The sequence below is a fragment of the Diuraphis noxia genome, unplaced genomic scaffold, assembly GCF_037042655.1.
Source record: "Diuraphis noxia isolate RWA-SAM2 unplaced genomic scaffold, SU_Dnox_SAM2 contig0002, whole genome shotgun sequence".
Classification (NCBI taxonomy): domain Eukaryota; kingdom Metazoa; phylum Arthropoda; class Insecta; order Hemiptera; family Aphididae; genus Diuraphis; species Diuraphis noxia.
The window spans coordinates 79828628-79854582 of NW_028301712.1; the positions used below are offsets into that span (position 1 = coordinate 79828628).

General features: G+C 29.3%; 1 protein-coding gene across 6 annotated transcripts in view; it reads left to right on the forward strand.

Moving 5' to 3' along the window:
• Positions 1-25955, forward strand: part of LOC107167351 (uncharacterized) — a 62940-nt gene that overhangs the window by 34397 nt on the left and 2588 nt on the right. For 3 of the 6 annotated variants that reach the window (XM_089221569.1, XM_015516364.2, XM_015516365.2), the window contains 2 exons: positions 10067-10201; positions 20976-21458. In XM_089221569.1, the coding sequence (XP_089077695.1) occupies positions 10067-10201; positions 20976-21458 (618 nt within the window). Of the gene's footprint in view, positions 1-113; positions 2257-10066; positions 10202-20975; positions 21459-25955 lie in introns of those variants that run through there. The other 3 variants (XM_015516367.2, XM_015516368.2, XM_089221570.1) reach the window with 2 other exon arrangements.

Sequence of the window (25955 nt, forward strand, 5' to 3'; positions counted from 1 at the left end):
GATTTGTAATTTTTTTTTTAACGATTTCTCGGTTTAGCATTTTAGGATTTAAAAATGTACGTATTTTAATTAATTTTAAAGACGTATATGTATAGTATAAATATAGTTAAGTTAGGCACGATGTTTAAGATAAAAATTCAAACATTCAAGTTATTAAATGAATTATTTCACGAGTATTTCGTTTACAGATTGAACGTAGAAATTTATCAGCTATCGATATTGTACAATAATACTTTAATAGACAATCGTCGTCATTGTGCCTTATGTCACACATAGTTTGGGGAAATGGATTGTCTAGAACAAGTGTTATCTTTATCTTATTGCTAAAATCATATTTTATTGATAAAAATGTAGTTTGCAAAAATAGAAGCAAAAATGTACGATCGGCGTGTTACGTGATTTTCTTATTTTGGTGATCAATATTGTTAGAGATAATAATAATAAAAATATTGAAGTAATAACATATTTCTCAACATAATAATTAATATGCGAACAACGACGTGTTGAAACGTAGTATAAACACTATAAACATATGCTCGATTTCCGTGGGGATTAACTTACAATATTATACACTATACGTGGTTCAGATATAATTATAGTAATTTGTAGTCTATTTAATATAATTATTATAATAATAATTTATAGTTTGTATGTTTTCTAGTGTTATTTATAATATCGTGGTTGTCAAAATATATTAACAATACACCCAGGCATCCTCTGGGATAGGGCTGGAAGTGTCGAATTACAAATTAGAACGAGGACTTAATAATACATACACTTTATACTATTATGTAGGTACATAATATAGATGTGTACACAGAGACGAAATAATTAATTAAAATCGTTATTGTAAGCCCCATGGGTTCCACCCAGCGTAGTGGAAAAAAAAGTGTGCTCGTGATGGTGTAGGTGCGCGTATAATATGTAATATATATATATATATATATATAATATTACACGAGCTCCGATGGTCAATTAACCAAAAGGTTATAATTACTTTCGAAACAGAAAAAAACAAATCGATCGAATTCGATCAATCACACGTCCATCGACGCAATACAGTATATTATTATACCTATAAGTTATTATAACCTATAGCGTATCCATTTTTTTTTTTTTTTTGTTCGTCGTATGTATATATTTAGGTATTATGTTTATATTATAGTAGTCATTTATTCGACGTTAAACCGTGACATCGAATTAACCTTTTGATTTTGCAGTGCGCCACTAGATTACCGCACTCTTTTTCACTCTCCACCCTGCACCATGACACACTCAAAATACTGTCTCTTTCTCATTCCTACTCCCCATGCCACCTATTCCAGGTACTGTACAGAATGTTTTAACGTTATTCCTTACATTTTTAGAACCGTAGTTTAACGTAAGCGATGAGTGGGGAACTGAAATAGGTTAACTATAATTTACTGAAACTTGTATAGGGTGTACTCCTTCATTTACGGACTCGATAATAAAAGACAGTATAATAATATAGTTTGTGCATTTATAAGAATATAAAAATTAAAAAAGATCGTACATAATTTTAAATATATTATAAACACTGACTGGACCACCCTCACCCCACTGTAAATCTGCCATTTATTCTCTATATTTATAATTTGAAGTTTAAACACGTACGTACATATATATATTATGTATATAGGTAGATTATCGTAACGACTTCCTGGTCGATGATTGTCTTCATAATATACAGCGCACGCGCGTTATTGGTCGGCAAAACGTTGGTGTCGGTGTAATGACGTTTTTCGCGTCCCGGATAAAAAAAAAATAAATAAACACGATAGAGACGAAAAACAAAACACTTTATACTAACAGGTGCGGAGGTCCTTCGTCGCGACTGTTTTAGAGTCGTTTTGGTCGCCGTCGCCGCTCTCCCAGTTCCGTCGTGGGAGCGTCCAAACCGTGGCGGACGACCGTCTCCGCGGTGTTGTACACCTGGCGTACCGAGGACAACAGTCACACGGAAGTGCACGATAAACGGATGGACGTCGGACCGGATGCCGTGGCGGCGGCGGCGACCACACCGGAAACGATGATGACGTACCGGTCGCGACCGAAAGAGTTCCCGAGCCGCGGTGAGCACCAGTGATGGCCAGCTCAGGCATGCACGCCGCACTGTACATACGAGAGAGGCAAAAGATCCGTGTGAAGAGGATCCGTAGGGATAGGTTCCAATTGCCCAGTCACGTGGCCACCAAGAACATCGCCCCGTTCCCGGAGTTCCCACCTACCACGTGGGTATGTATACGCATGACGAATTATTTTATGCAAGTGCAGCCGTACAGATTTAGGTCGATTGATCCGATACAGCCCATTTGCACCCAACACACCTTTTTTATAACCCATTTTCACCCGAAATATTTTTAATGAAACTGCGTTAAAACCGTATAATAATAATAATAATAATAATGTTTATTCAAATAATTAAATAATTGAACAAAACGGGCCTGGGCCCAGTGGTACATAGTATAGTTGGAATTACACTACGACTAGAAATAATAGTTTTATATAAATAATAATGAAATAACAATAAAGGGACGTATGCAACGTTTCCGAACTGTATTCTGAAATACAATGCAATACGACTTATTATTACCTTTATAAGTTGTAACTATTGTACCTACATATTATTATCTATCAATTTAATTTTTTTTTCATTTGTACATTACACTGTTATATATATTATTGAATATAGCCAATATAGGAACATTTTGTACTTTTTTGTTGATTGTAGTGCATCATGACGACTGCTCTCATTTTTCTCTGTGTATGCCTTGTGCAACCATACATAAACTACAAATCGTTGACTATATAGTGTTATACTTGAGTTAATGTGCGTGTATTTTAAAACAATAAACACTAATAATATATTTTACTACAATTAATTTTAAAATCCACTTTAGTAGAAATTTGGTTTAGGGAAATATAAGTTTACGTTGCGTTAAAAAAATTTTAGTGCGTATCTAAAAATGAATTTTTCAAAATCAACATTAATCGATATTAAAGACAGCATAATCATGAATCAAATAATATTGAAGATTTAAATTAAAAATGTTGACAAAATTACAAACAAGACAATATTAAAGTACTACAATCTACTAATCACTTAATCTAAGTACCTATATTATGGATTCTATAAAGATATATATAATCCATTTTATGAATCATAACGGCAAAATCGTATGCGAAATGAGGGCATATATGGGTTATAGATCAGTAGGTAGTACCTTATCTTTCAAGCGCATCTATCTACGACCTACGTCTCCCGATCACAAATGGGCTGTAGCCGATTGGTTTTTGGGAAAAAAATTCCAAACACAGACAATGTAATGTCCCCCATCATATTTTTATATACGCACAATAATAATTGGTTGCGGTCCAATTTTTGCTACAATCGAGTTCTCAGTCACCAAAAGCACATAAAATACATAATATTTATCAAAAAATATTAATGATGGTGATAGAAGAATAAAATATGAAAACGAGTAGACAGTGTAGAGTGTATATCACGTGTATATATATTTAGAACAATTTTGCTAAAAATACAGTTAATGGTTGAATTTGAAAAACAAAATAAGGACGGACTTCTTTAGTATTGAACAATAATTATTATTCTAACACTTGAATGTAGAATAAACTTTTGGGATACTTTTTTCCCCCCAAGAGGGATCATAGGTTAGGTTGGAACACCCGTGCTTGGATGCTAAGGGTGGGAGTTGGAAATATATTTTTTTCTTTCAAGAGGACGTGATACCCGTGGGTCTACAAATGCACATCTTAGTGAAAATTGATTTACGTAGGACAACTTTACTATCTCTTTATTTATAGCCTGAGTTAACAAAATTCCGAAACTTATAGTAGGGAAGAACATTATCAGTGATGTAACGTCTTAGTTTTTTTTGATAGCACTTATCTATAGTTTTTAATAATTTAATGAAAAAAAACAAAAACAAAAGAAACCTAATGTTCTTTAACTGAAAGCTTTAATTGTATTTATATTATCAAAATAATAAAAACGCCAAGTCACAGATAAAGTTCTTCCTTATGCGTTGTGGATTTTTGGAAATTCTATTATTAATACAGACAGAACTATAATAAATTTGTCCCGCGCAAAACTGTTTTTGTTATGTTCTACCAGTGGCGTAGCTAGGATTTTTTTTAGGGGGGGGTTTTAATAACAGAATACATTTTACCACGACCAAATGATTGTATTCCTATATTATAAACATTATATTTTTGATATAAATACGGCTGAGGGGGAGGGTTATAACACCCAAAACCCTCCCCTGGCTACGCCACTGTGTTCTACGTTAACATATTTTTTAAGACGGGGACAAGACGTGCAGGTACGCCAGGTACCACGTCTTTTTAATATTATACTGTATTTTTTACAATTCAAAACAAACTTGAGTTTAATTTTGATTTTATGAACATTTTGTCCACAATATTGATTATTTTAATGCCCGAGTGAAGAATGAATTCGGGAGTAAACATAATCATATATTATGTTACTAATGCAGTGTTCATCTGTACGGTAGATATTCGATAAGCGATATGAATGATATGATACTTATGATAACTGAAAATTCAAAATGTTTAATGCACATTTTGCAAATAGCTTAAAACACGGAGAGGAAATTAAAAATCCACGAGTTCGTCATAACATTATTATAACGTTATAGTTGAAACATAGTTTTCACTCAAAGTACTTATTACAGTTGTCACTCGTCTGCTATATACTGTCTAAAGTGTCTACTCATCATCGGTATCCAGAAAACCATACATTTAATAACCCGTGTAATTATACTAAAAATTGTCGTATATTATACATTAATATTGTCTCAGAGTAATAATTATAATGTCGTAAACTAACGTCTATAATATATATCATGAGTGGAAGCGACGATTGATGACGTTATGTACGCCACACACTCCGTTTACACGAACGTCCGGTAAGGTAGTGTTGGTTTTTCTTATTTTCTTATATAAATTATGTATCCAATTCAAAGAGGGAAATAGTCAATTGCCGCGAGGCGTTGACGACGCTTCCGTTCGCTCTGACACAAATCAAACGACCGCTTTTATATCACTCTATAGAAAACACACACACACACACACTCAAAAAGAGACCGAAAATGCTAGCTAGCACCGTTTTAATGGTTTTTACAATAAATTGACTGGGACAAACATTATGCACTCACGCCACACCTCCACACACACTTTGTGCGGTCTACCGGGTCGGACAAACCCGCACCTCCTACTCTACCCACGTGAGAATTAAATTCGATTAAGACACGACGCCACTGCACTATACACTAATATATAGATAGGTAGTATAATAATAATACGTGTGCGATTCGGTTTGCCGTCTGCAATCCGTTTCGTTGAGTAGGCGACAGTGGCTAATTCGTGTCGTTTTTGCTGTAAAAGTTTCGAATGTAAGTTTAAGCGCACAACAGTTGTTGTAACTTCGTGTACCGCGCTACGACGTTATTGTAAAATATTATACAATTGTAATGTGTAGTTGGTAGATGATAAGAAGATATCGGATAACACTATACCTACGCGTAGGAGTGTCAAACGTTTTGATTTATTCCATTTCATATTCAAAAAGTTCATTGGTCTCAAACCGTATATACGTGCATCACTCCCGTGAGGTGTGCTGCAGTTTTATTGAAAGTGAAAACTTTCCACCAAGTTTTTCCTAAATAATTTCACATTACGCACGTAAACGTGATTCCCTTGCGGTCTAAGAGATTCCACGCTTACGCTTTATAATATACCTACAGATATAACCAGTGAGTTTTCATTTTAATTTTATGCTCAAGTATATGATATTTGGAAAAACCTTGATTACGGATTAAACTAGGAAGTTAATTTGAATCACCTTATTTGTTATATTATTATATTTGCTGCAAACCTGTGAAATGTAAAAGAGAATAGGTACAATAAATTACTAATAGCTAATAAAATATAATATAATATATTACGATAATACGATACCTATTATATTCTTTATTTCATTTTAAATACTGAGCGGAGCGATGAATGTATTGATTTTACAATGTTGTGTTTTTTTTTTTAAATCTGTTTACGTGATAAATTGTCGAAAAAATGCTTTGATTTTCTTCAATAGCTTTTCCGGTTGGAAAATGAATCTAGTTGGTGCATTTGGATGGACAAATATTGAAATTCTCAATGGTTTTCAAAAGCACCAGGAAAAAAAATAAGAAAAAACGGGATTTTTCACGCAAAATCAATTATTGAGAAAATCGAATTTTAAAATTGGTGTAACTCTGTAACAAATTACCGTATACACATTCAATTTTCGCTGAATAATTATACTATTTTCTATACATGATAAAATTTTCAAAGTAATACAAATATTTTTAAGTTATTTATAGACATTTGAAATTTTCCATCTTTTAATTTTTTTCTTCTATACATGTGAATAAAATGTTATTCATTGGGTCATAAAACTTAAAAATGTAATACAAGGTTCCCTATAAGTGAATATAATATAGCAATTAGAAAATATTTAAAATACGTAGGCATGTTTTTTTTTATAATTATTTATTATAATTATTTAAACTTCAAAATTTGTTTAATTGAAAATTTACAAATTCTTTAGTTGTTAAAAATTTATAAAACGATCAATTTTTATAGATAAGAAATGAAAATTTAAAACAAGGTTCCACGTAAATATATAATTCTTTGGCAAAAACAAATCAAAAACCTACACAAACACAGTTTTTTAATTTTTATAGTCATTTTATGTTCAAATATAGATGAAATTACATATTAAATAACCAAGAATAACAATTTTAGTTATATAATTGTAATTTAAAAATATTATTCGTGGGTAGGTACTTAAAATTTCAAGAGTATACTTTATATTGTAATTGTAATAATTATTCTGGTTAATGACTTTTATTAATACTTTATAATAAATGTATACACTATGCATGACTGAGTGAATCGGGAACACAATGAATCTGATTTGATTAACTTCGAATTTATTTTATAGGTAGATACCTACATTTTTTTAAAAAAAATAATAACAATATAATTAATATCGTATAACATATCCTAGACTGACAAATCGTCTCCACTCAGAACCATTTTTCGTTTACAATGATATCATATATTTATATCATTGAATTCAAATGCAATACCATCCATTACAGTAGTCCACTTGTAAACTATACTGTACTGCAAAGCGACATCCACTTACCAGTGGCGTCATTTCAGTTTTTATTAGACTAAGGCATCCACTCACTGATTTGCCGAATCAAAATTTTTTTCACACAGATTCACATAGAATAAAATCCATAGTACGTGAGAGGGGGGGGGGGTAAATTTTCAGGTATTTGAACATCACATACCAGATTTTAAAGTATAAATATAAACATTTTTGTGGCATATTTAATAGAATGACGAATAGTACAATTATTGAGAAATGTGAAAATAAATAATAAATAGGTTATAGCATTGATTATAATAAAATTAAAATAATACTAATACATTTTTTAATAATTTATTCTATGATAAATCGTTATAGGTTAAAAATATTTACAGTCATACCTAAATACTCAACACCATGATAAAATACACCTATTTTGGCATTCTCAACATTAATAATATAATAATAAATTTCATTAAAAAATACAAAAAAAAAAACAGTTTATTTTTAGATTCTGAACGGAGTGATGATGAATGTATTGATTTTACAATGATGTATGTTTTTTTCTGTGTGAAGCATAACTATAACTATAGCCAAAATAATGCTTCAATTTCAAACTTTGGGGGGTGGTTTCCGATGGAAAAGTGAATATCCTTGGTGCATTATAGAGGTCAAAAGTAAACATTTTCCAACAGTTTTCAAAAAAATCGAGAAAAACAAAAAAAAGTGACAGAAAACGGGAATTTTTACGCAAAACCAGTTTTTGACCAAATCGATTTTTTTATATGGTTGTAATTCAAAAACTAATCACTGTAAATACTTGAAATTTTCACCAAATGTTTAAAATATAATAATTCTTGCTTGAACGAAATAGGTACGTACTTTGCAGAGCGCCAACTGTCAGAGTCTAGTGTCTAAAATCTAAATGCGTGAGCGCCAAGTACCAACTGTCCCACTCGGACACGGTGGCTGTTCTGTTATGAGTAATATTATAATTGATAAAATAATTATAAATTTATTTATTAATCAAAATATCAATATTATATGATTGAATGATTCATTACAATAGCCTTAACGAGCTAAATATAAAACTTCTTATAATTTTTTTATGTGCCGACTTAAAGTTGTTGTAAATGTTAGACTAGGGCAATTGCCCAAGTTGCCCCCCCCCCAAATGACGCCACTGCCACTTACCCACTTTTTTAATTTTATATTTATTTATATTTTATTAATTTGTCAGTTATTTAAAATTACAATACAATTTAATACATTTTTTTTACATTTTATACTTACAGTTATCTCAAAATTAATCATTAAGTAAGCAATTAGTTAATAGAGGAATACTTCAAAAAAACATAATATGTTACCTTTATATTATAATTTTTTTTTCATTTCAGATTCTTTTTGATAAACATACAAAAGGTACAATCTACTTTTTAGGATTTAATTATAATATCATCAGTCATCACATATTTAATTACTGCAATTGCGACAAAAGAGACCTTATTTATGAATTATATGAAGAAGAGTAAATTGAATATTTTAATGTCATTATAATATTCTGTAGGACCGAAATTCACCTATACATTATAAATAATATAGGAACATTTTTAAAAATCGGTATTGATTTAATGGATTTTTATTATATACTGAATGCGAGAAACAATTTAAATTTCATTAATTTTGTTAGAATAGCAGTGTAAAATAAATTGCTGAATCTGACACCAATTCACTTTGTGAGTTATATTTTAAGTACACTGTGTTTTTGTAGTCGTTGTAAAAGTAGGTACCTAATTTATAAAGGAGTACCCTGGAGCAACGTTATGCTTATCTCAAAATTACCATAGTCCTTTGTTTAAATCACGAATGTCGCATAAAATGTAGATTGTTAAGAAACACGAATTTGGATTTATTTTAATAGTATTTAACTCCCGCGACATTTCATGTCAACCTTACAAAAACTACTTCACAAACGCTTCAAAATTAAGAAAATCCTATAACAATGTTCAAGAAATTGGTCATTCAGTATAATTATCCTTACAGAAGATAAAATGTTTATTTATTCAAATTAAAAGATATTAAAATATATTATTATATTATAATCATTATAAGATATCTTTTATACGGATTATCTATATTATATTTGTATAAGGTATTTGTAATACATATTTTTAAATTATTATTTTTAATAGGCTAAACCAAAATAGAATCAAATATATTTTAGTATTTACAAGGCATGTTATCAATAAAATATAATAGGAGAATCAAAAAGTACATAAATTAATTTTATTAAATCTATTACTCAACAATAACTAATAAGCACTGAAGCAGTTATTTTTAATAGGCACATGTTTAATTTTAATACTTCTACAAATGTAATTATCACAAAAATCAAAATTAAATTTACAAAAACTTTATTTAATAATTAATAATAAAGAGTAAAATATATTTTTAGATATATGTCTATTATTTTTAACAGTTAATACTTGAATATCATAAATCTACGACTACGATTATAATGACAATTTCATACTTTTTCTTATATTAATTTCAAAATATTTGTTTATATCGTATTTAATGGACTAAAATTGTATACCCTAATACTGGAGATTTCGATAACCAAACCTCAAAGTATTACAAAACGAAATTGAATTTTGGAGATATCAGATAAATAGTTTTATGAAAATTGCTTAAATATTATTCTATAATATATACGCGATTCAAAAGCTAGAGTTCGAGACCGTATTTAATTTAAACATTTTTCGTGTTTCGTGCGTATGAATTGTTTCCTAAGTCCATCTACAAACCACATGCACACAAATACAACGATATTCTTGTCATTTGGGTATATTATAAATGTTTCAGAATAAGACAGCTGCATCGGTGGCTTGGCCTGGACCAGTCGGTCCTTCTCCAGACAGCGATGGCACGGCACAGGATGGTTCAATACTCATACACCTGCCGGCTGACCCACATAGAAAATGGACGAAAAAAAATAAGGCAAGTATCTGTTGAAATATTCGTAATTTATTATTATCTATATAAAATACATAACGTGTGTACAGTATAGACTATAACACGTCACAAGTAAAATTAATAAATAAAATCGCGTTTCTATTGAACAATAAAAATAAAGTTTAACAGGACGTGCCCGGTTTGACGAAAATATTCTGTTACTTATATCTTTTTATTTTAATAACACAAATCGTTGCTCCGATTTCCCGACAATCTATGAATCAGTCTTATTTATTATTATTTTCAGTATACCTAGAATGCATCAGTTCACAAGATAATGATGTACAACTAAATTCTCGTAATGCCTTATAAGGGGGAGGGGGGGGTCATTTAACACACATAAACTAATACAAAATATAAAATGTATGATGGCCAAAAGACAAAACGTAACATGGGCTATGCATGCGCATATTATATATTTTTTATTATATTTAATATGATGATAGAAACATGTTTTGTTTTATTAAATGTATTACATTTTGTTTTGCTATATTTTGCGTATAGGTGTATAAAATTAATATATTTAATATACGTCCTAAAGGTAATACAAATAATGAATATTTCTTATTAGCTTAGACTAAATAATAATTAATTAAGACGATGCAATCATTTTTCGTTCATTATTTGATTTTTATACTAATTTGAATTTGACTCACTAAAGTGTCACATTGAGGCTGGTGGAAGTAAGAAATAAGTACCTACTCGCCTCCTGCCGAAAATTCGCCATTAGTGAGTTAAATCTAAATAATAAGCAACAAATGATTGTATTGATGTTGCCTAGTATGCCTTTTATTGAGTTTTATACTGTCTATTTATATGTAATCCATGCTATTAGGTAGTTATATATTTTTTTAAATTATTCTGTTTCAAAAACATTTTTTTTTTAAATTATAATTAAATATTTATATTTTGTTGTACAAAAATTAAGCACGGCTGCTTAAATTATGTATGAACGAATGGCAGTATAGATTTAAAAAAAAGTGAGAAATTTCCATACTAATTAAATTAATAATATCGTGTAGGTACTATAATTTAAATATTAGAAGTACTAATGAACTCAGAGACCCTCCTACTCTGTCGGTCGCGAAGACATAATGAAATTAAAAGTAATAAGAATTATTTAAGTTTACACGTATCGAACGTTCAAAATGCCTAACCTAACCTTTGCGATCCTGTACTAGTCTAAATCCTGAACATTCGTATAGTATACACCTATAATCTATAGATTTTATATTGTATTGTATTATAAATGAGTGTTTTTTGCGCATATTACGTCATTTACAAAGTTATGTCGTGTACTGTACACGATCACTGCAACCTAAAAAATCGATACCTTCGTACTACAACCCACCCGTAGGGTAATGCGTTGGTCAATTTCATTACTAGTGACATTACATCACCGCGAGTCACGCAATTATAGGCACGTGTATAATTATGACGCCACGCGTGCAGGAAACCCGTACAGGTACATTTTATATTAATTTACTATACTACACTGCGGAGTCGTCATAACTCGAATACAAAACGGTGTCTCCAGTTAATAATACGTATTGGCATCGATGATAATTGTATTAATCTCGATTACTCCCAAATCGTCGGCATCATCGCGAATATTGTTTCTCCCCATTACCCCACCGACCCCATTTGAGAGATTATGACAAATTGAAAAGTTATAATAAATAATAATATTTATTAATTTATACAAAACGGTCGCAATCCCAATTGAACAGATAAGTACTTAAATTAAGTATAACTTCAGGTCAAATAAAACAGAGTACAAATGATATTTTTATTTTTACGATAGAGTAATGTAATTTAAATGAAAAAGGTAATTACTAATTAATAATAACAGATGTCTAATATTACTATATTAGTATATTATAATTACCCACGAATCACGATTTAATTATATAGATTTTTGAAAAAATATAAAATACAGCGTAAAACTTTACTAGTTTTCATATTTAATGGGTCTGAGAAACAACCAAAGCCAAGAATTATCCTAATAATTATATTGCATATATAGAGACATAGATTTAATATAAGTAGTCACCTATATAGTCACCCAGTCGGGTGAGTATTATAATTAAATTAGTACTATGACATGAGATGTAGAAAATTATGATGATGAAGATGGACTTTAAACTGAATATGTTCTAATACGAGTACATACAGATAATTAATTTGGCCATTGATAAGATTGTATATGAATGATAAATCCACCGCTTCATTTCTTGTGGCCAAAGCCGACAAGTTGAGAGGGTATGCGAATTGGATTGTAGTTATGGGGTTCCAAAGGGAGATTCAATTTAACGCTACGAATTTGAAGGGAGTGTTTTTGAACTCGTTTAATTTACGTGTATTAATGGTATTATATAGCCTATAAGTATATATTATCAAAACGCCTTCTGTATATATATATATATATCTGTACATAATCTGAATTTCACAGAGGATAATGAGCAAAACCAGATAAGAAACATATATTACCTATACGTGTATGCCGTCAATATAGTCATACTCAAAGTACAATAATTCTACTAAAAAAAATAATATTACCATAAAACAGATTTAACACACAGTTATTGAATCATATATATTAATTTATGTATAAAAAAAAACATGTTAGAACTCTATGATCGTGATAAATTCTCGAATTCCAAACATATTTCAACATTTTCAACAGTATATTTAAAGTATTAAGCCACATCTCCTTTAATTATTTATGTGAAATAAATAAATATCTTAATACCAACAATCAAAAATAATGTATATAATATTTAGTACACTAAATAAGTCTAATTATTCTCAGATGCACACAGCTGGAGTATTATAAACTATAAGGTGTTCTAAGTTCTAACCTTATGTTTAGAAACATGAAACTGTTTTTGAAATTTATTTTTGATGATATGCGGCGTGTTACTAAAAAATGAATCGATTCCCAAAATAGCAAATTCATATAAAATTTGTTAAAATTTAAAGATGCAATAATTTAAACTTTTTAATTATCTCCAAGACTGAACCAAATGAATAGGAATTAAAACGACAATAATACCATACAAAAATTTACAGTTTGTATAAACTGCACCTATTCCCGTTGACCGATATCAAATTGAATTTCATAAAACACTTAGAATATTTTCCAGTTATTAAGCAAAAAGGATTTGAAAATTATTTGTAAATTTTTCAACTTCAAAATAAAATTTCGTCCATTCCAACGAATGTTAGTATTGGTACGCAATATATCGTATACCTACCTACATAAGAGATCGAAATCGTAAAATAAACGTTCAACCACTATTTTCGTAGCCCTTAAAACAATATCTGTAAGGTACAAGAACAATAATACAATGTTATGTCTTATGTATTATAATGGCCATTATATCCGAGCACGAGAACAAACAAAAATGTTATTGTATATATAAACGAACCTACGCTTTTGCACCGGTGCCATTGTTATCCGTGATAATATTATGGTTTTAAGATTTTTTTTCACGCTCGACAACTATTGAATTTCCATTTATTTTATTTTGTATTTTTCGTTTTGTTTCTTTAAACTTCTTTGATGTCATGAATAAATTACAAAATAAATAAATTCCCGGTTTTAGATTTGTTATCGGCTGTGAAGGTCGTGCACATGTTTAGGTACATGTATATTTGTTTAAGAATATTTGTAACTTTGTAAGTCTGTGACTTAAGACATATTATAATAAATTATGTCTAATAATGTTACTGAATCGTAGGTTTGCGTGGTATTCACAACGGATGTTACTTTTTGGTTTTTATTATTATTTTATTATACACAAGAACCGATAAATCTACCTTTTTCTTAAAAAATAACAAATATCAGTATTAATTTTAAATAATAATTAGTCATATAATATAAAAACTAAAATTGCTCTATTTCGTTGAATACAACTTTTCAAACATCATATTTAATTTGTAGCTACTCACAGGGCCGGATTAAGGTTTTTGCCGCCCATAGGCTGAAATAAATTTGCCGCCTAATTTTCATAGGTATTGATATTTTACTTCTGTAAGTGATACGTTAAAACCCTCCACACCCCATGTAAAAAATGATCATTGATAAAATAAAAACATAAAATCAATACATATTAGGTACACTATTATTAATGAATGAAAACTCCTTAAGCATATTACAAAAAAAAAAAAATACGAACAAATAATTATTTTTCATATTCTTCAGATTATAGTCTTACGTCTTGATTTTTTTTTCGCAAAGTCTCCAATGATGTCGTCATATGATAACTGATTAGTTAATTCATGTTCAATACTTAGTATAGCAAGTGCATTTAATCGATCCTGTGACATCGTAGATCATAGATATTTTTTTATTCTTTTCAAACAAGAAAAAGAACGTTCATCAGCTGAACAGTTAGTCACCACAGAAGATGTATGTATATGTTTGGGAACATTTTTTTGCTTATCGTCAGCCAGTTGTATTATGTGTGCTTATAAATGTAAACATTCATTGATTAATTCATTTAAAATATTTAAATCCATATCATCATAGTATATTTCATTAAGTTGTGTAGCTCCTTTAATAATATCATCATGTGATAGACGTTCGAGCATGACAATAAAAGCAAATGGAAAAAAAAAAAATTTTGATACGCAGCTCTTCTCTTGTTAAGTTCATTCAATAAATGATCTAAAATTACTAAAAAGGTATCAATTTTAAATTTTTCTCCTCCAAAAGTAATTAAATCATTATGTCGAGTTTCATCATAAAAAATTGATTTAATTTTTTTACGGCCTATCCGCCGTGCCGTCACCGCAACGAATTTCTGCCCGGTCGACTATTGTAATATATATATATTGTTATTTGTCATATATTTCTGTTACACCCTGCATACCATTTTAGAACCTACACATATATTTTCTTATACTTTATAACTAATAATATTATTTCATATATTATATTATTGTATGTTTTTATAATTTATATTTAAAAATAATATCTCAACGTAGTTTTTGGGTCGCACCAAAAAAAATTTAGCCTACACAGCCTAAGCGGTAATACAGCCCTGGCTACTCATATAGTCATATAAACGCGGGCGGTGGTAAACTCTCCCGATTTTTAAAAATAGTAAACTCACCCGATGGTAAACTCTCCCGGGTCAAAATTATGTTTACCTAAAGTAAATGTGTAAACTCTCCCGAGTTAACTTTATAGTTACCTGTAGGAAGTATGTAAACTAAACTCTCCTGAGTTGTTTTAAAAGTTAAAACATTTTTTTAGAAAAAAAAAATAGATTCCCTAACTTTTTTTAAATCTGTATGTTCTTATTATCAAAAACAATAATTTTAACATTTTTACGTATATTTTGTATTTGTATCTTATATCATTATTATTATTATTATTATTATTGACTATTTTTAAAATAAACTTAAATGCATATTACATTTTTTTAAATTTTATTTTTTATTGTATTTTGACTATAATATTACAGCTCATAGCAGCTAAAGACATTAATTTATATCGTTATTATTATTATTGTTATTATATATGATTGACTATTTTTAAACGCAACTTAAATGTATATTAAATTTATTTTATGATTTTTACTAGACCCGGGAGAGTTTGCATGTTTCCATCAGGTAGTACAGGAATAGACCCGGGAGAGTTTACATATTTCAGTTAGGTAGTACAGGACTAAACCCGGGATAATTTACCATCGGGAGAGTTTACTGCAGTCGCCCATAAGCGCCTATCATATTAATGGTCATTAGACTAGGGTCAAATGGGGTAATTGTAAATCGGGGCATTTGTAAATAATAATCATAAGAAATTAACCAATCATTTTTAATGTATTTCATATTAATAACATGAAGGTATGAACGTCAAAGTATAATATTTGGGGCTAATGTAAATTTGTGTGTATTGGGTCTATCAAAACGTTAAATAAAAGGTAATACAAGTTGTTTACATATTCCCCAGATCCAGATTCTATTTCACTGTTATAACGTGAAATCATTGTTTACATTTACCCCAAATAAATGGGGCAAATGTAAATGAATGGGGCATATGTAAATTATTTTTTTTTTCTTAAGTGATTTAATATTCTGGTCTTGTGTAGGAAATTTTATAAGCCTAGGATATGTTTATGAATGGTTTTGATGAGAAAGAAAATGTATTGTTAATTATAATTTAGAAAATAAAAAAATATTAAAAAGTAACAAAATTTATTTACAATTACCCCATTTGACCCTATATAAAACATCAATAATTTCTATAACAAATAATGGAAAGAAAAATATTCAAAATAGTTATGTTATTATGCGTGAAGTCGGTTAATATAAGCTTACCATAAACTTCGTAATATTAAATTGTTGTAATAATAAAATTCTATATAGGTATACTTATAACGGTATATCGTGTTGTGCATGTACGCGTTCTATAGATATATTATAATCATATTCTAAGTATACCTATATGCCTTCTACCTTCAGCCTATTATAATGAAATATGCATCAGTTTTAAAATGAAATGTTTACTTAGAGAACTTCTTGCTTTTTTCACATACCCTTATATTATATTCATGCATTTCAAATAAATGTATAGAATATAGCTGATAATCAAAATAACAGTTAACTAGGATAATATTATCAACTTGTGCAATATCGCATTATTATAGTAGGAGGTCGTTACGTGAAACGTGTCAGTATATATTTAATTTATATTTTTTATACCTACAACCTAAGTAGTATTCTACTATATAAATATTATAATATACCTACCATCAAATTAAAAACTTGGAATGCTTATAAAAAAACTTTGACCAATTAAATTGTAAGACGTGAATACGTATTAATATAGAATATAAATTTTATATTTTATAACTTTCTGCTAATTATCAATTTTGTTCAAAAAAACTTTTTTAACTTTGTTACTTTCAACTATAAACAGAAATCTTAAACTATCGCATGATAACTATGTGTGTGTGTACTGTATGCAATATGTATATGTATACCTAAGTACATGTGATATGTGAAATACATGGACAATTATTATTGTAGTATAATATCTACTTAGGTACTAAGGTGTCATCTGATAATATAATCAAATGTTTAACATTAAATAGTATAATTTTAATTAAATATTCATAAAAAAGCTTAGTCAACAGTATAATATATTAATAAGCGATTTTCATTTCATCATGGTTATTACTTATTACAGTATTGTCGGTTAAAAAATTTCATTAAAAATTATCTAATCGTAGAATCATCATATTCCCCCATGGTATTAGAATGCGATCAAATATTTAATAAAAACCCATACGAACGGCGTTGTTGAATATTTCAATTGTGCGGTGCATTGTACATATATATATATATATATTATATACAATACGTACATACTACATAATAGTTTGGTATAGAAAAACGTTATGCGCACTGTTCACCACTTGTTTACAAATATTTTAGATAATATTTATAGTATTTTTCATCACGTTATTTTAGTTATTTGTCTCTCAACTCCATACCTCTATACATTCTTATTTCTTATGACTTTTAATTGTAACTGATTAACAGAGATAGAATTTTATAGCTTTATGAATTTAAAAAAAAAATTTTTAACTAATATGTACATACCTATCGCATCTATAACTAAAATATATTACAGCTAGCTAACAATTATAAGTTGTAGGTATACCTACCTATAGTATACGTAAATCAAAAATTGTGATGTGTATTTAATAATGATTAAGCCATTGCTCATTAGTAAACATACTAAAATATAGATGATACAAAAATAAATATTGGCATTTCAGATACTCGCTTAAATATATATAATACATTTTATAAAAAAAAAAAAATCAAAAGTAATAAAAACCAAAAATCAACATGAAAGTCAAAAAAAATATTACACAAAACAGTGTACAAATTTCGTATACTTCGGTTAACGTATGTAAATCGTATTTTCACATGACTAGATGAATCAAATACAAACTCTGAAAAAGTTATTAGTGCCTTTAGACTTAAATAAAAGAAAGGACTACGCTTTAATAAATAATATACATATGAAGGGGTCAATGATTTAATGATTGTGGTGGTACACGAACCATTGTCGTCATATAAAGTCCCTCCCTCCCAATTAAAGGGCTGCTTAAGGAAACATTTCGAGTAATTGATACCATGTGACGTATAAGAGGCTAAATTTATTTTTAATGAGGAACAAAAATGATCATAAGCTCATCGTATTTCTACCAAGTAAGTTCTAAAAAAAATAACTCACATTCTAAAAATAACAATTTTATTTATCAGCCATCTGTGCATTTATATATATTCACTGGTTGGCAAATAAGACACAAAATAAGGATGCCCAGCGCCCCAACCGTATCCAAGTAATACCAATAGGTATATCACAATTTGACTAAATGTGAACATAAAATACGAATTTGTTCAAGCGTATTATATAGCCAAATATAACCTATACAAAACGTATAGAAATATGTACCTCACTTTGTATTTTTTTTTAACGCAGTATCACATAATTTTCTTGTGAATTCCTCTATATGTATATTATATATATAATGTTTATGATGTATAGGTACACGTGTGTGTACCAGAAGTAATAAAAGAAATTAAAAAAATAGTAGCGATTTCGTACAAGATTTCTTGTATTATTATATTACCTGCGTCCTACAGATATATTATGTATATATTATATAATATTATTTATATATGTGTTTATGTGTTTATTCTTCATCTCGAAGGTATTCCCCTAAGACACATAATACTACATACCTACACATAATATGTTTATATAAGTACCTATACGTACGCTATCACGAGTAGTCGTCCTCACGCGTTTGCCCGCATTTATCTCCGATTATATCCTTTTTGAATTCAAAACTTTTGGCCAGTCGTCTATTGAATTTATCTTAAAAGGAGTTCATGGCCGTATTCAGCAAATAATTTTTGGGATTATTCTGCAAAACCACTATAACTTTTATTACTATAATGGCCTACACTTTTTGGATCCAAAACCGTACCTTTTTTAAATATATTATTTTTTTATTTACTCAATATTTTATCTGATCATTAGAAGGATCTATTGAAAATTGAAAAAAATAATGACTATCTATTACAGTATAGCTTACATTATAACCTTAAAAAAATCGATGATTTTAATTATTTTTTTAAATGAATGACTCTATAGAGACTTTAACTTATAATTTGATAACATTATATAATATTACACTATTAAATATTATATACTTATATAGAAAGAAATAATTTTTGAAACAACTTGATCGCATTTTGTTTTTATGAAAAACATAAAATTAAATTTCCTTTAGAATTATTTTTAAATTTGATTTCTATAAAATTAATTAAAAAAATTACACTACTAAAATTTCTGGCAGTCCGGATTTTGTACTCATATATATGTATTATTTATTACACGTTATAATTTATTAGTCGGTATAATTAATACGTTACTGTTAATTAAAAAACTTTTGAATATATTCCTGGAAAAAAACATGCACTTAATTGTGTTCCTTTAAACGTGTATTAAATTGTACTAAATCAGTGCTTTCGCGAAACTTTTTCAAAGTACAACAACCTGCAATCACTTACCTATTATAATTCATATCTATATTTAAGGCAAACTCATACGCAAAAGAACCACATGTGCTTATATCTAACATGTTTCCTTATTTGAAAAATATACGTATTATTGTATAAATATTATTAATCGTGCACATATAATTAAAGCGAGTGTTCTCTTAAAATAACTCTATTATCTACTAAAAGAAATACTCTTACTCCTAAAGTAACATCGTACCAATCAGATATGTAAAATACTACTTATATTTCCTTTATAATAATCATCGTCAACGGACGTGTTTTAAATTTAAAATAGAATTTTTTACAATTTAATTTATTTATAAGATGTACCTATTGGGCATAAAAAGGTGCCAATGATAATTATTATAACATATATATGAGTAAGAAAAAAAAAATCCGACACCAAAAAACCATTAAATGCAATTTGTTTGATATTTTTTTTAAACTCATTCACACTTTTAGTCGACTCAAAGGTATATAGGTAAAATGATAATAATTAAGGGTTAATATTTATTTTTATTTTTAGTTTTAAGAACCTTATTTTAATTGCGTGGATTGTACAGAATTATTTACACAGATATGCACACCAGAAAGATTCGTGGCAGATTTTTTTTTTCAGATATCGTTATAATAATATTAGCACTGCAGCAGTGTTTATTTATTAACGTATTTTCCAGCTGTCTAGACCGATAAGTATTTGTGTTGACCCACTTTCAGACTTTTTGTTGTGTTATTATTAGAATTTAATTTTCCGAAATTTAAAAACACTAAAAAATATTAATTTAAGTAGTTACTTATATCACAACTTAACGCATTTACTATAACTGATGTATTTAACTGAAATTAATTGTAAAGTACTTTAAGTTGTCGTTTAATAGAATTCCCACATTTTCAAAGTATACGATTATTAGTATATTCTCAAGTGCATTTGGCAACATTTGTCCGTAACCACTAACCATTATGTCGTTGTTTTCGGCGGTTCGTCGTTATATAATATAGTTTAATATGTTGTTTCACCGCCAATATGTATCAAATCGAAATCGCTTTGACCAGTTAGGCTTGATATAATATACCAGTAAATATTTAAACAATAATGATGTAACCCGTGTTTTTTGTGGATCCCCCCCCCCAAAACCACCACCACCACCACCACTCCAAACAGATCCACGACGCCCTGTCGTTCGGAGGTGGTGACGATGGCGACGACCGGAGGCTATACGAGCTGCAGCAGGGCGCGGCGGCCAACACGCTACTGTACGTGGGTCTGTGCTCCGTGGCGCTTGGTCTGATCATCGCGTTCGTGGGCACCGGCGAGAAGGGCTTCAAGACGGTTCAGCTCCGGTTCATCGGGCCCGGCATGATCGCCATCGGCGTGTGCTGTTGCGCCGTCCGCATTATGCTGTGCTTCTGTCCGCCGACGTTCTGCTTCAAGCGTCGCCGGCACAAGGGCGGCGGTACTTCCGACAAAATGGCCGAGTTCTACAAGTACATGCCGTTCCGGAACCATCCGATTGCCGCCAACGCGGCCGCTGCCGAACCGCTCACCGGAGTCGTCGTCGAGTCCGTGCCGATGACGGTTTTAAAACCGGCGCTAAAACGCGTGTCCATGGCCGCCGACCAGCAACCGCAAATCGTCTGTCAACAAGTGAGTCACCCGATTTTCGTATTGTTAAACTAGGTACAGAATATGTACATATAATAGGTATATGAATAAAATATGATGAATTAAACACTGAACGTCTAGGATCAACCTCGTAGGAGGATACATTATGGGCTTGATGCAAATTATTGGCGTCCACAGGGTGGTGGCAAGAGGTGGCACTTGTCCCCCCTCTAGAATTTTAAAAATTTTCTCAGAGCATTATCTGTAACGCGCCAATTTAGAAGTCTGGAGACGTCAATGATTCAGACTTCCTATTTTGATTTAAACCACACAACCTCATAAAAAAAAAATAATTGTAAAGTTTTTAAATTCTTAAAAAGCCTATGAAATGTCAACAAATTCAAATTCAAGTCAATAATATCTATACATGAAGCGGATTTTCATAATAAAACGAGCATTTAAATAAACATAAAATTGAAAAATTCCAGTCCTGCATCATTATACTATAAGCTATACTACACCTGAACAAATTTAAAAAATCCTCCCCATAATAATTGAAAAATTTCTCTACAACACTTCACCAAAGGATACTGTATTGATTGTGTCTTTTCGAATTTATTTTTACTTCAATACTTTTATTGAAGAATGAAGGAAGCACATAAAAACTAATTTACTAAAACCTCCACGTCCGTGATAGACTTTCATCAAATCTAAAACATCAATATTAAATTTATTTAGCACGGAAGTTTTTATTAAACATGAAAAGTATTGACGTATTTTTATCCTTCTATATTGATAAACATGTACCAAAAAGAAGCGGTCATTATTATTCGTATTGTTCGTTCAGCGGAAACCATAGGTAATAACCACTGATATTGCATTGACATTAAAATATAATAATAGGTAAGTTCTTGGAAGATGTTTAAAGGAAAATATTTATGTATAACAAACATACACTATTGGACAGTGGCGGGTTTAAGGGAGGGTATATGGCCATATGGGGACATCAGCCAGTGAGCAGGGAGCCCTCTTGGGAATAAGCAATTTATTTTTCTAAGACAAGTATTATGATACAATTTTCAATAATTATGATAAAACATCTTTATTGAAGAATATAGTCTCAACAGACAACAGATAATAGTATTGAACGATTGTCAAAAGTTTAAAAATGAAACTTGGAATATTAATAATGTAATATAAATATCTTTTTAAATAAACCATTCATTCTTGTTATTACTTTAGTATAATTTCTTTTATAAATGATCTCAGATGAAAATTTATAGCCATATAACTATTTAAAATATGTTATTATTGTGAAACAAATACATTTAAAAAAAAAATGATTTGAATATCGGTAAAAACATATTATGTTAATTAAAATTTTATAAAGATTTAAAATACAACTACGTAAATTGTTGAGCCTCAATAGCCTTCTCCTCCCTCCTTGGTGAGTGATAAAACCTGCCACTACTATTGAGTGCAATAATATTATCCTCTAAACAAAGTAAAAAAATGTCCGGTTGGAATGAAATCAAAAAGACTATAATCTCGTTAGTTTCAACCTTTAGATCTTATAATACCTTACCTATGTGCGTGTACCTATTAAATTATGTTTATCTTGATTACATTTTAGATACATTTACTTTGAGAAAGTATTTAAAATACTTTGTTCAAGTAATTTTTAAAAGTATTTTGAATACTCTTACACTGTTATTGAAATAATTTTATTCGAGTACCTACTTTACAAGACTGTCCAGTATAGTAGTATTATAATTATTAACATTCTTGAATAGAAAATTCAAAAGTTAATATTAAAAGCCGTCACTTCAATAACAGTCTTTACGAAACACCAATGATTTTTTGTAACTGGGCACAAAAATATGCAAAAAATTATTTTCATTCACTTGCCATAGATTGTCGTACTGTGTTATAATATGCTTATCATATTTTAAAACTTTTATAATTTTTTATTACTATTGATGATGTATGATTACCATGAACTATTATTTTTAATGTTCACATATTAAAAGAAATTAACCAAGTCTTAAGGACGGGACACCTCCCTTCCCTTTCCCGGGAAATATGACTTTCAAAATGTAAAAGTATGTGTATGTATATGACGTGGATGGTCGGGCAGTGGAACCAACTCATGCGAAATCAACACGTGTCAAATTAATTTCACAAACCACACTGATTTTAATTTCATGTATTGGAGTTATTCTTCCTAATACAAATTTTATAGATATTCTCGAGAATATTTTTAATTTTGAAAATATATCTGGTGTATAAATGCTGCAGGGTGCGGTTTTTTGTACCCCGATCCTCCCCTGTTCCGGAATTAATCGTCATATATCGTTCTGAAGAAAACGGTGGTTTTTTAATATTTAGACGCGCTATTAGCTAATATATTTTATAAACAAAAATAAATCATAATTTCATACAACATTAATTTTAATTTTAAACCACCGGCCACGTAATGAATTAATATATTTATTCGTTGTTTGTACATACCCTTAACCTATTATAACTATGGTCTTATAAACTAACGAATTTGTGGCGGAAAGGATTATTGGGTGTGTAGTGTGTACTAAAGGTAAGTAATTACTTGGTATAATATAAAGGTACATAGAATATTTTATAAATGTTATACCCAGGTCATAAAATGTCCGGCCGGTGGAATAAACATTTAAACGGGGCTGTTAACAATATTTTCAATCTAAGATAACGGTTCGTTAAAAGTTAAAGAAATTAATTTTGTCATTATGTTATAAAATGTCTCCGCTATAATATGGGTACTGGGTTGAGGGATCAGTTTGGGTTTCTTATACAAAGACCGAAATTTTTCTACATTTCGTTATTTTGCGTTAATAGAAATAATTGGTTTTTGCAGCGTTTCCCAAACCATGGATCGCGACCCATTACTGGGTTATTTTTTATCTTACTGCACAATTTCAGATATGCCAAGCTCTGGTTCAATTTTGTCACACAGATGTAACAAATTAGTCAAAATGAGTTGAAGACCGTCCAGAATCAGGATAGGTTTTTAATTTTTTAACAAACTGAAATAAAAAATAAAAATAAATTAATGATTAAAATGAGATTATGCCATTCTAGAAATTTATTATATTGTATACATAAAGAGTTTTTTTTTTTTATATATAAAATGTTTTAATATTGTAGCTATATTCAACATTTTTGGCTGTCAATTAAGATTACAATGTAGAAAAATGTTGAATATGAGTATGCATTGGGTAAAACTAAATTGTTATTAATAGTTTTAGGCTTGTGCCCTATAAATTTCAAAAGAAATACTTGAAAATTTGAAGTATAGCAACACTTAGTGCCTAATGAACACCAAATATCAAAAATATATTTAAATTAAATCATTAAAAGTATTTTTAATTGCTTCTAATTCTTATTTTTAAGAACAATATTGGAAGTATAGTACTGGAAACTATTCATTAATAAAGTAAATTTTCTGCTCTTAAACATGAAACATGAAGGTATCATTACTCCGCTCTGAATCTAATAAATTACAGAAATATTTTATAATTTGATTGTGATGGTATTAAGTTTTAACTTAAAAATTAAGAAATAAAATAAATATTGACCTTTCACATAATTCAAATATACCTTAATTTAGAACTTAAGAACATATATTGTAAAAAAGTAATTTTAAACCTAAACAGCAAGGTAAAATATTATGTATTTACTATTTTCTTTACATAGTAATAACAAATAATTATCAGAAATTACTTTATATTTGATAGACAGCAAAAAAACAAATTCCCACAGTATTTGAATACTATTCATTAATTTAACATTTTTTCTTTATACTAGAGCAGCGTTTCCCAAACCATGGGTCGCGAAATTTTTTTGATGGGTCGCGGACTCGCGGTTACGATTACAGTTATTTTAGTCGTAAATTGATAAATAGTATAAATAACTAGTATTGTAGAATAAATGACGTAAAGTTTTTATGATTATGGAATTTTTTTTATCTTATCGGTAAATGTGCTAATGACTAGTGACTAGTCGATATTCACACTAAATTTTCTATTATACTAATTTTTTGTATTTTTTTATAATTTATTTTATTTATTTATTAATTAAGTTATTATTATTCAGTTATTCAGTATATTGTATTCGTATTGTATTTTATAAAAAAACTCAATGATAAAATGGATTATAGTAAAAATCTTATTTATTTAAGGCATACTTTTTTTAAGGGGGGGGGGGACGCGTGCCTAATAAAGATTAAATGTATTGGTCGCCATTGCAAAAAGGTTGGGAAACGCTGTTATATGGTATTTATATACCTATTAAAAATGTATCTTGTCAACAACGTTCAACACTAGCTACAGTAATTACGAATAGCAACACCAATGTTATTATTGTTATTTTCATATAGGTTACCTTTGTGGCTATGTAGGCCATTGTTCACTAACTACATTGTTATTCTGGTCATCGTTTTATGAAATAAATGTGAATCAATATTATATTTGAAAATTTATAATAAAGATAAGTTAATTAATACTA